The 12,187-nt window shown below is 50.9% G+C and overlaps 1 protein-coding gene across 1 annotated transcript in view; it reads right to left on the reverse strand.

Moving 5' to 3' along the window:
* Window positions 1-303: 303 nt before the first annotated feature.
* Window positions 304-12,187, reverse strand: part of LOC119095750 (gamma-aminobutyric acid type B receptor subunit 2) — a gene marked incomplete at its 3' end in the record, with an annotated part of 57,583 nt that continues 45,699 nt past the window's right edge. The window contains 4 exon segments of the mRNA XM_037218609.1: window positions 304-890; window positions 4,555-4,737; window positions 5,652-5,762; window positions 6,968-7,052. Coding sequence (XP_037074504.1) covers window positions 304-890; window positions 4,555-4,737; window positions 5,652-5,762; window positions 6,968-7,052 — 966 coding nt within the window.

Here is a 12,187-nt window from a genome sequence, read left to right on the forward strand (position 1 = left end):
ATTGCAAACGCATCTAGACAAATCCCCACATTGTCCGACAGAGCTACGCATCAGCACTACGCGTAAGGCCGCGCCGCACATCTATCTCCCTGACGTGGGACTCTACCAGCCACCTGACCCACTGATGTGGGACCCTGCCAACCACCTGCTCCCTGACGTGGGACCCTGCCAACGGCTGCCTCCCTGACGTGGCACTGTGCCACTCTCCCGCCTCCCTGGCGTGGCACCCTACCAGTATCCTGCCTTCCTGACGTGGGACCATGCCAACCATTTGCCTCCCTGACGTGGGACCCCACCACTCACCTGCCTCCCTAACGGGCTTGACACTGAGCTGGCTGCGCCGTACGCGCAGCATCTCCAGCACATGGCCGTTGACGAGCAACGCGTGGCCGGCCGGCGCCGCCTCCGACACCGACTGCGAGTCCGAGTCACCGCACTCGGCGCTGAGAGAGTCGAGCGAGCGTGTGGTTGACTCGGACTGGCCGCTGCTGATGGGCGGCTCCTCCCCGCCGCGCACGTCGCCGCCCTCCAGGTGGCTGGCGCCCGAACTGGACGAGCGCAGCGCCTGGAACGCCGCGTCCTCGATGAACTTGGAGATGGAGCTGCTGTTGTTGGTGACGGTGCTGTACGAGGTGGCGTTGATGATGTTGGCCAGGCTGGCGTTGAGCGCGCAGATGGCGCTGGCCAGGCTGTACTGGCGCACGCCCGGGTCGCTGCGGCGTCGCAGCAGCGGCTCGTCGGTGGCCGGCACAGACAGCAGGCCGTGGTGCACCACGCAGTCCAGTGAGCTGCGCCCGAACTTGCGCACCGGCACGTGACTCTGGTTGAGGATGAGCTCAACCGCATGGTCCTCGCCGTAGCTCTCCTCCTCGTTCTTCACCGTGTAGATGCTGGAACACGTACACGACGAACATGAGCGACGGCATGCTTAAACTTCATGTGATGCACATGGTACATTTTGACCGATGCTTTTCATTTCAGCTAAAGACGATTTTGTGAATGTATGAAATAAGCTAGCGCTCCTGCTTTATGCTTTGCATTGTAATGCATATTAATCCAGGGGTCGCATTAATAGAGGGCGTAGACGGATTCGTGCAGCCTGCCTCAGACACAGGCTTTGCTAATGGCCATAGCAGTTATGTACGTCACTCGCTGCTTTAACGGTCGTCATTAGCTATCTAAATACACCGAAGATAGTCAATTTCTGGATGCTGCAGTCATTGTTGACTGATGGGACATTAGCGGTGGACATCAAGCGTCACTTTCCGGATTAATGTTTATGCGGAGCTCCTATCCGAATATATGCTGGATGCAGGCTACTAATACGAACTCATCAGCAACTCAATCTCCCCAGCCGCCCGGTAATTAAATAGCTGGGGACCCCGCAGTGTGCCTGATTGATCTGCTGAGTCAACAGAGATGTTCCATAGCCTCTGAACGGTCAAACTCTGTGCCACTGTCGTAACAGGAGCCCGAGTTTTGAGTCTATATCTTCTCAGCACCTCACGCTGTACAAAAGCTGGCTGTTTGAAATGTCTGTGAAAACTCACGACGAACGCTTCTTAGCCAACACCACGGTACATGGGATATCCTCTCCAGATATGTACCATCAGGTATTCAAAGTAGTTACCTAGGTAAAGAAGACTCCGATTACTTGGAACGCTGTTGTTATGTAGCTACTGTGGAGCCACGCGGCACTGTTATTTTACCATAGCAGAGGGGTCGGTGCTGGTCGGCACGCACCCATATACCCTCAAACTACTTGTCGCCTTTTAATTTCCTTGCCTGCTCTCGAAATGCGAACGCCATTTCCGATAGCCGCCCCACACGGCAGCGCGCCAGCTAGCGCCAGCACCGCGGCCGGTGCACCGACAGTCAGGGGTTACGGTCAGCTGTGGGGGGGGGGGGGGGGGACAACAGCGGCCAAACAAACTACCTGCAGCCCGGGCCGCAGCAGGGGCCTAACAGCTTTGGGCCATATTCTGGTGCCCCGCAGCCACGCTGAGCGGCGCCTCGCAGCCACGCTGAGCAGCGCCTCGCAGCCACGCTGAGCGACACCCCGCAGCCACGCTGAGCGGCGCCCCAAAGCCACGCGGACTCGACATAGCCGGAAGGTGTCCGCCTGGGATCAGTTTCAAACTCCGGCGCCCGACTCACGCGGCAGATAGCGGCCGGATGCCGGAAATGAGTGTGCTGCTGGGCCGCGACGCGGCGCGTCTGGGCCGGCGGCACGCCATCGACCGCCGTCCGCCGGCCGCCGCGCCGCGCCGCGCCGCGCCGGCACCCTGACCTGGAGCGGCTCCCCGCGCGGTGGGCGGTGCGCACGCAGTCTGGTATCAGTCACCTCCGGTGGTGTGCCATATGAACACGGCAGTCGCTCGGCGCGCTTTTGGATACCACATGGACACGGGCCAAGCGGCAAACTTTGCCGACATTATGGACTGGCCGCGTAGAGTCAACGGTGGCTAAGCGCCCCCGGTGATTGAGCCCAAACTTGCGTTTAAAGTTACATTAGATATTCTCGGCAAACTTTTAAGACGCAAACCCGCTCAATTCGTGACCAACGTAATAAAAGCATAGGATAATGGCAGCATCACATATTTAACACCACGCTAGGGTATCCCATGAGGAACTGATCGGAACAGAAATAAAAATGCCTGACATTGAAAAATCCGCGACATTTTGGGCAAGAACAATTGTACGGCGCTGTCGCTCGACCCATTGTTTGACACTTGACGTCTTCTTTATTGCTACGGCAGCCATTACCTGCCTCCCGTTACGGACATAGACCAGGACGTCTGAACGCCACTTAAAAATCAGGATATGGATTTCCTTTTATTTGATCAGTTCCACTAGCACGCCAGAGATCAATCACAAAATTTACTGTAAAACAGTCAAAACACTACGTGCCTGTGGTTTTTGCTTAACACATTCTGAGCTAAGCAACAGCGCACTTCGCACAGGCGTAGCAAGATGGATGAAATCCACATTTCATTTCAATGTAGTAATATGTGGTCCTTGAAAGCACGATGTCATGGTTCTTAATAATGTTTATGCCAGACAGCGGTGTATTACGTGCTGCGACTGCGCGTCATTTACCCCGGAATGGGAACATGTCTCACGTGGCAATAGCCTCTAAGAACTGGCTCGCTTCATCCTACAGTAGCAGCCAATGGGGCCCATTAAACGATCAAACGTATGATGGATACACTCGGAGCGCCAAATGCGTGGAATTCACCGGGAGCCAAGCTTAACACACGCCCAGGTGGCCGGCTAGATGCCCTTCGCTCGGGTGGGGGTCAACTTGACCCTTCTGAGATCTCAAGAACTAGAAGAGCTAAAGACACCAAACTTACAAGGTGTATTGACCTGTACGCAAACTCACCTAGGTCAAATTTTGAGGTTCATAGGTCATGACCTTCGGGTCGAAGAAGGTCAAACAAGGTCAAATGTCAGGTTGGTCTCCAAAGTACCCCCAGAACCTAGTTAACTGTTTCTAAGCAAAAGGACACATGCTCAGTTAAGGTCAGTGACCTTGTTTGACCTTTCGAAGATTATGGTGACCAATATCATACATGACTGCCTGAGTTTTGCATTTGAATAAGCGACAAAGATTACGCTAGGCAGTATGTCCCTAAAAATAAAATTTTTACCTGGTTTAGGTTAATGACCTATTATGACCTTTAAGAAGTTCATGGAATATTTATAATGCGGCTCCTGCCATCAATAAATTAGAAATGAGCGCCAGAAACTCACCCATACATCAAGCCCCAGAACAATTTAACGGGTTAGTTTTGACCTTAGTCTGACCTTCAGATCTGACCTTAGGTCAAATTTGTTTGCTCATTCAATATTGGTGTTGCTTATGAAAGCATCTCAGAGATGCATGGCTTCGTCTAACACTCCGTTGTTTCATCAGATTGAACGGTTCCCTAGAAATTGACTTCGCTGAAACCACGGCCTGACTTTGACCTGCCATAGTTAGCGACCTTACAAGGTGCACCTAAATTTTTGTTACCAAACGATCCGCTATTCAATTGTATGCAGCTATGCAAAATTTGGCGTGGCTGCGCCGCGCCGTTCGGAAATCATTCTGGAAAAAACTCCGGAGGGTCAATTTGACCCCCATCCGGGCGCGTGTTAGTAAGCAGTGCTAACGACGTGATATTCATCCAGTTCCACGAACACCAACATATAAGATGACCGGTCGCTAACGGCTATGCTACAACGCCCACACGAACGAGAAAGACCGCAGCCATGATTTCAAGTGTTAGAGGAATCTCAACTGGCGATTATGCCCCTAATGATAATGTAGCGGCAGTCAGGAGCAAAACCAATTAGGTGGTGCGTGCTACGTATCATTTAAACGCTAACCACACGTAACGGCAGCCAGTCGGTTGTGCTGTTTTACTTGTGTCTCACATGTCTCACAAGGGCAAAACAACCATCAAAGAAGGCACAAAACCTTCGACGACAGCGGACCGAAGCACACTGGGCTGACGCCGCGTCACCGGGAACCCTGACCTCCGCACCTCGCGCCGCCGGCGGCCTTACCTGGGCTCGTCCACGTTCTCTACGATGATGTTGCCCATCTCGAGCTCGAGCCGGCTGGCCACCAGGTCGCGCTGGAAGTGACCGGGCGGGTGTCGCATCGGCTCCTGCGCCGCCAGCTCGCCCAGGTTGTCGGTGGAGGCTGCGATCGACGGCAGCAGTGCGTGCTGTACCGACGGTCGCTTCCTGCCGCCGCGACGAGGAGGGGCGTCAGCCGAGCACGCACTCCCCACCACGGCGAGGCGGCGAGGCCGGGGGAGCCAGCGCCACGTTGGCAGCAAATGCCGTTTTCTAAAGTTGATAATGGGTGCTCCAATGCACAGTGTTTTAATCCTTAAGACCCGTTCGGGTGGGAGCGACGGAATTTGGCCTCAAAGGTTTTTCAAAGTTGTTTAACTTCATCGGTGTCCGATGGGCCCCGAGCTCGATCAGCCTTTTTAGGAACGTACTGCCTAGCGTAATTCTAATAACAACCCCCACCCCACCCTGCACCTGAGCAGCGTCGCAATCGACTATCCACCCAAGCGCGTGTAAAATTTGGTCCTTGGTGGGGAGAACCAAAAGTGTCCGTAAACGTTCCAATGATATTGTCTATTTATACTATGGTTGGCTTTCCAACTATGAAGGCAACTGACACCTACATAAGCTTCGTGCCGGATAGGCGAGCGGGCAGGCCAGTTTGGTGTACCTATGACACGAAGGGTATTTGGGTATATTTGCTTCTTTCCCGCCCCCCTTCCACTCCTTCGAAAATATTTGATGAGTCTTCAACGAAAATAAGTCAGGTGATAACTTCACTCGTCGTACTTTACGTTGTGGGTGTATCCGTCGTCCTGTGGGTGCCCGTTCCAAATTTATGGGTGCCGGGGCACCCACAGCCACATGACGTACTTCCTCGTCTGGGGGGGGGGGGGGGGGGGAGGGGGCAACAAGAGCAGAGAACGCCAGCGATATAGGCTGATAATCGGAATGGCTAAGCATAAGACGCATGACGGCAAACACCAGCGGCCTCGCCATGAGTCATAAATTACGGCCGGCGGCCATTGAGGTCTTCTCGACTTTTATGGCCATACAAAGTTATAGGCACAAAAATCAAATACCTTAACCACTGACAACTTGTCTCCTGTTTTCCTCTGCATCCGAGCCCATATGATTCAGATCTTGCGAACGGTTCAAGACTTCGCCTCTCAGGCAGAGCGGAGTGTTGAGCACTGGCAATAAAGTTCCAGAAGACGTCTTAAGTCGCCTCACTGGTGACTGAGGACGGTGGATGTGGAGTCCGAATGAATGTTGAAATAATAGTCTGCACACAAAATAACTCTTCATACCCGTTTCAGAAGGTTGCGGAGTGAACATGATCCTAAACGCTGACAAGCACTAAGCACTAAGCTTGTCATTTTTGCTGACGGTTTCTGTTGATTGATTGTCCCCCAGACGTGCATTTTTACCGATGGGATTAAACGAGTTCAAACGTCTTTGAAATTGATGGCAAAAGTTCGTGTGAAACTGACGGTTCTCTACCGAATAACACATAACTCTTAACACATAAGTTGTTGGTCAAAGGTTATGACTGTACAGGGTCGTGTTGTTTGTGCAAAATATTTTACCAAAAACTGCGCCCATATTCCAATAGCACTTGTCAAAACTGGCAGACAAATGCTGAGCCGGCGTTGAAAACATTTCCATTAAATCGGGCATTGCACTGAACCCGTACCACCCGCATCAGAGTGATAATCGATAGTGTTTGAACAAAATCGGAACAAGCAAACAGAAGGGAGCCACAAAAACAGGTGCAATTTATGTTTCTTCTGGAATTTCAATTCACCTAATTCAGAGACTTTGCGCTGTGGAGTACTAATAACGTGGTCGCGAGGGTCCAAGGTTCACAGTCAACATATTAGCTCCCACTTCAATCAGTGTCAGAGATTGCGACCGTGCTCACGGAGCGTTGCACTTCGTTCGACCCAGCTCGACACCCAGTAATAAGCTCCACAAAAAATGTTGTACACACACACGCGCATGCACGCGCATGATCAGGCGCGCATGCACACGCATACGCAAATGAATACTTACACCCATACTTACACCCACCCACGCACATATACACACAGAGATGCATGCATATATATATATATATATATATATATATATATATACAGACTAACTGACACGCCTAAGGCTTAAAAGCCAGTATTTACCATGTGGCACACCATATTTTAGTTCCAGACTGCACTGATTAGAAGACAATGCAAAAAAGCAGGACCGCTGATCATGAGGACACAACGCAATATTGGCTAAGAACTAAAAAAAAAAAACATAACGAAGTCACAAAAGCAGCACATTTTAAAGATGCCTGAGCATGTCCTGCGATCAGTGGGACAAGTGCACGGTGAGAGCGCTCCGACGGACCACTGACCTGCACGTGGAGTCGACGGTGTCCACCTCGTACTCTGTGTAAGAGCAGAGCGACGTTATCTCCGTGCTCTCGGTCATGGAAGGCCCTGCGAACAGCCGACAGTCAGCCGCCCAGAGCCGCCCGGCCCCGGCAGATCGACCCATGGAAGGCCCTGCGAACAGCCGACAGTCAGCCGCCCAGAGCCGCCCGGCCCCGGCAGGTGGACTCATGGAAGGCCCTGCGAACAGCCGACAGTCAGCCGCCCAGAACCGCCCGGCCCCGGCAGGTCGCCCGACTTTGGCCGCACCGGCCCGCACCCAGAGACGCGCGCCCTCGCACGACCGGCATGGCCGGCAGACCACCGGCAGGACCAGGAGAGGAGAGCAGAGGATGAGGACGAGGACGGGGACAATCGGCGGGACCAGGAGAGGAAAGCACAGGATGAGGACGAGGACGGGGACGATCGGCGGGACCAGGAGAGGAGAGCACAGGATGAGGACGAGGACGGGGACGATCGGCGGGACCAGGAGAGGAGAGCACAGGATGAGGACGAGGACGGGGACGATCGGCGGGACCAGGAGCGGAGGGCACAGGATGAGGACGAGGACGGGGACGATCGGCGGGACCAGCAGACACCGAGACAACAGGAGGGACGAGGAGACGGCAGGAGGGAACGAGGACAAAGGGCTTGTCGGGCCTCGTTACTGACCAACAAAAAGGTTGTCGGGATATGGGATCTGAGTAGTTCAGTTCAGCTCAGCTCATCTCATAGCTCAGCTCAGCTGAGTTGGTCTCATAGCTCAGCGGAAGAAATAGGCGGTAGAGCTGGGATATGAGATAAGGCGTATGATTGTTATGGCGTCCAAAACAGCTAGGGCTGAATCCATGTGACAAGAAAATTACGTCCGACTGTTGGATCTGTATGCAGTGCTACAGAGGCACGTTTTATTCGGGTCCACCATAGTTTTCTAAAAAAGACAGTGCGTATGGCATGTAATCGTGACCTTTCGAATTTTAGGGATGTGGCATGGAATCGTGACCTTTCGAATTTTGCGGATGTGGTATGGAATCGTGACCTTTCGAATCTTGGGATGGAGAACTGCGTATAATAACATAGGTTCACCACTGGACGAATTTTGGGGATGGAGAACTGCGTATAATAACATAGGTTCACAACTGGACGACGTTTTAGGAAAGCTCTGTCCATTCTGTGCTTTGTGTCCGGTGTTTTTCTCACAAAGATGTATAACTAAAAAACAAGTTGCGTATACTTTAATCACAGTTATTTACAACCGAATTATAACCATCAAGAGTGGAAGATAGCCATAAACGTAAAAACATTCACACTACAAACCGGGAGCTTTTGTATAAAATACAAATTAGTGACAGCGTGGGAATTGGGTGAACTCACTGATGTAAAGCTATACAAATATTTCGGGTGCCATGAATCTAGCATCCATAGCTTAATCAGGAACCTTGTGAGACGTTGACTGCCCGCTATCGTAACCTGCACAAGTTAATTACAAGCAAGCCCGGAGGTCGGGCAAGTCTCGTTGGAGCCATGGTTTAATCTTCTAGTTTAGAGGCTAGATCCGGCCCGACCGACCCTGGCTGTTCCACTTTCCAAACGCTAATCTCTTTGCAATCACTTTGTTATCTCCACTGATGGCACACTCGTACGGTTTCCAGGAACACGAAACACAACTCTTTATTTGTTGTGTCATATCAATCGTTAGATATTCACGTGACAGCGAGCATCGAGTTCCATTGGTGCAAGCTGTTTCATGAGGCAAATTTTCTCTACAACATTGAAGTCATCGCGACTGCATCTCCATTCAGTCACCGCCGAAGAAGCAGAATTGTAAACTTAGATTTGAAATAAACTGGTCGAAACTTCACAAACCTGGGATACGCGACGTAGAGGCGACATGAGACTGCAGGTTCTGACGGAAAACGAAACAGCCCATGGTGTCGGCAAAGGTGACCGTTGATCCATGCAATGTGCGGCAGGTCAAGCGCTCTGGCGCGCCAGCCCAGCCTTCGCCTCTTCTGGGGAATATCTCGGCGTCTTGGTAAAGTCCACTGATATCGGCTGTTGAAGCCGCCGGCGTCACAGACTTAATTTTAGGCTGCATCCACATGATCCCGACGTCTTTCACATACGTCACCGCCTCATTTGTGCCACGCCGTGCAGGGCGTTTTCTTGGTGTTGTTTTGACCATCTTGAGTAATGTGGTTGCCATAGATGACGAGAGACTTTGGGCTACAAGCCTGACTTCCAGCAGTTTTTTTCGACCAGCTCCCATCCTATTGTAGGTGACAGGTGAAGCTATATATGATGGGTGAGATGGCAGTAGCTGGAGAACTGCCACCCTGGCGAAGAGGCTGCGATGTGCCTGCCAAACCCGCGGCGGCGGGCTCGCGGAAATCACACGCCTTTAAACAGACCTTTTCGGTTCTGTGATCTATCCGATGGCATGACCTTGCTCTGGACCACCTATGACTGCTATGCCTGATAGATCGGGATAGGCCCGCCACGTGCGTCCGTGCCATGGTGGGCATTCCGATCCCAGACGAGTGGTCCGAAGACTGCCTCGAAAACCGCCTCAAATAGAAACGTCAACAGTGTACAGTGTGTGTAAGTGTTTAAGTGAGTTCATGTGTATGTGCGCGCTAAAAGTCCGTGAAAGAAGCCACCAACTAACAGCGACAGGAGTTTGATAGGGGATTACCAAGTCATACCCTAGGCATCAATGATACATGTGGCGGGTCAAACCACGCCTGATTGCTAGCGGTGTTCCCAAAACACACGGTGTTTTGAGAAAAAAAAAAACATACCATTAGCAATCTGATTAAGGGCAATCAGGTGACATTCGTGTACTCGTACTGCTTCGATACTGCTCAGACACTGTCCGATGTAGCTCCGATGCTGCTAAGCCACCGTCCGAAATTGCTTCGATACTGCTCCGATACTGTCCGATGTAGCTCCGATACTGCTCCAAAAAAGTGGCGCAAATACTTGTAAGGCATACAACACGCACAGGTTAACCTGGTACATCGTCTCAAAACACAGGAACCCAAGGCACCCGTCTCCCGTAACACTGATCTTGTCTTCCTCCCACGAACCATTCCAGAATAGCGTGATTAACTGCATCTATATTATGACGAATGGTTCGTTTTGCTGAAGACTTCAGTGGAGCCAAACAAAAGATGAAAAAACCTCGGCTGGTTTTACATAAGTTGGCGGTGGTCCATCGATTAATGCAGTGGGCTAAGAACGAGAGTCATTTTGTTAAGCAATATGACGTCACCGAAGCAATTTAAACTGAACACCTAAATAACGGGCGATTTTATTCGTATTAAGTGTATCCATTAACTTGGGTTCTTTGCTTGAAGAGCTTATGTCAATGCAGTTTTTCACTAGTTTCCTGGCACTTCACAAAACTGGAACTTCGCTGAGGATGACATGCGTACAGCGCATAGCCTGGTTTTTGTCGGGGACCAGATAGGTTTTGTTTGATTACATGAAGCAACAATGCATTTTACGACACAAAAGGCAGAACTTGTACCGAACAATATAAATGTGCCAAAGTGTCAGATCAACGGGTATCTACATGTTTCCGTCTCTATGATAATATGTTGACGGACAGCAGAAAGGACTTGAGCAGCATGCCAGAGTTCAAAAGTAGTGCAACTGCCCCAGTGAATAATGCACTGAAGCGGTATGCTTCTTGAGTTGTGCTTGTGTCGACCCTATGTAACGCAAAGGCCATGAGCCATGCGGGCGCTGCGATTTTAGGTTTACGTCATATGTATATGCTAAGATCTACTTCTCTGCAAGCCAGGTGAATAATCAAGCTCATTAATTGTAGCAACTGGTTTTTGCGGACATGGTCAGTGCGTTTCAAAATGATGTATTGTTTGCGTTTCTTTTTGTTGCAGCCTGCGGAATATCAATATAACAATCGCATAAGAGGAGCAATGAAATATGCTGGGATGTTAGACCTTTGTCACTTTTCTTCTCCTTTTTTGCTTACTTTTTTACTTTTTATTTATCTGAACTTTACACTGTCTGTTTAAAATCACAGAATAAAAACTTGGATACGATCTACGTAAGTTTTCATCTGAATACTTTTGTTGGGCCGGACTGACCTGCATGGATTCAGAAACTTAAAAAAGCCAGATTGGCAGGCGAATTGGATTTTGAAGAACCGGATCGGAATGGATCGGAATGGATCGGATTCTAAATGCCCATCCGCAAAGTGCTCTATAAGAAGATGCCGTGTAAGAAACAGCGCAATACAGATGCTTCTGCTGTAATGCCAAAACCATTGCTGGACACAAGAGAGTACCTTTTTATGTTCGCAAGTATGTCGGAATGAAATTAAGTCGGCTGTAACACAATGGTTTGGAAAGCACACAATCGACCAGTAAATATTTCAGTACCAAACAAATTGTATGGAAATATACAACAGTCAACACGTTTGTCACAATAATGGACAGCATCACACATTATTTGAAACTGGGCAGGCTAAAGGACCAAAACTCGAAACAGACCGCTCCGCGGCTCAAATATGTTTGGCTAACGCAGCGTTAATGTAACTTCAAAGATACGAAATACGATAAGATGTCAGAAATCATGCAATCATCCGTGCGTTTATGCATGCAGTTCGTGCCAAGCCTATTTTAACGAGCAGTGGACCAAACAGCTCCACATTGCAGTCACGGGTGCAGGTCAAACAGGCGGTTCACGGTCCGTCCGTCGGCGGCAATATGGCTGCCGGCGTGCGTCCGGATCGTGTTGGGGCCCCACTAGTGGCGCCCGGTGCCAGGTCAGGCCCGTGCTTCGTTTTGGACTGAGGCACCTGCGGGCCGGCAATGCGTCCATCTACGACCGAACCCCGCACGTGGGTGAGCTGCTAATGGCGCAGTCTGGTGCCGCCTGAAGTAGCGTAACGTTGCTGGTTGGCACCAGGCTCCGTTTGCGCCGGCGTTTACGTCGGCGGCATAAGCGTGCATAAGCGTAGTAGCGTAAACGTCGTCGGCTGGTGGCACGGGTGAAACGCCCGCGTGCGTTTCGCGCCCCTGTTGTTAAGCGTCTCACATTTTACGCTCTTAAGATGTGGGCTGGAGGTGTCCCTGTTGTGATATGATGACAGGCTGGCAGGCTGGCAGGACAGCCCCTATTCAGACAGATTTCACCAGCTGCAGGGTGATCATGCCCAGACGCTGCAAGGTATT

The sequence above is a fragment of the Pollicipes pollicipes genome, unplaced genomic scaffold (assembly GCF_011947565.3).
Source record: "Pollicipes pollicipes isolate AB1234 unplaced genomic scaffold, Ppol_2.1 Scaffold_1774;HRSCAF=2075_pilon_pilon_pilon, whole genome shotgun sequence".
NCBI lineage: Eukaryota > Metazoa > Arthropoda > Thecostraca > Pollicipedomorpha > Pollicipedidae > Pollicipes > Pollicipes pollicipes.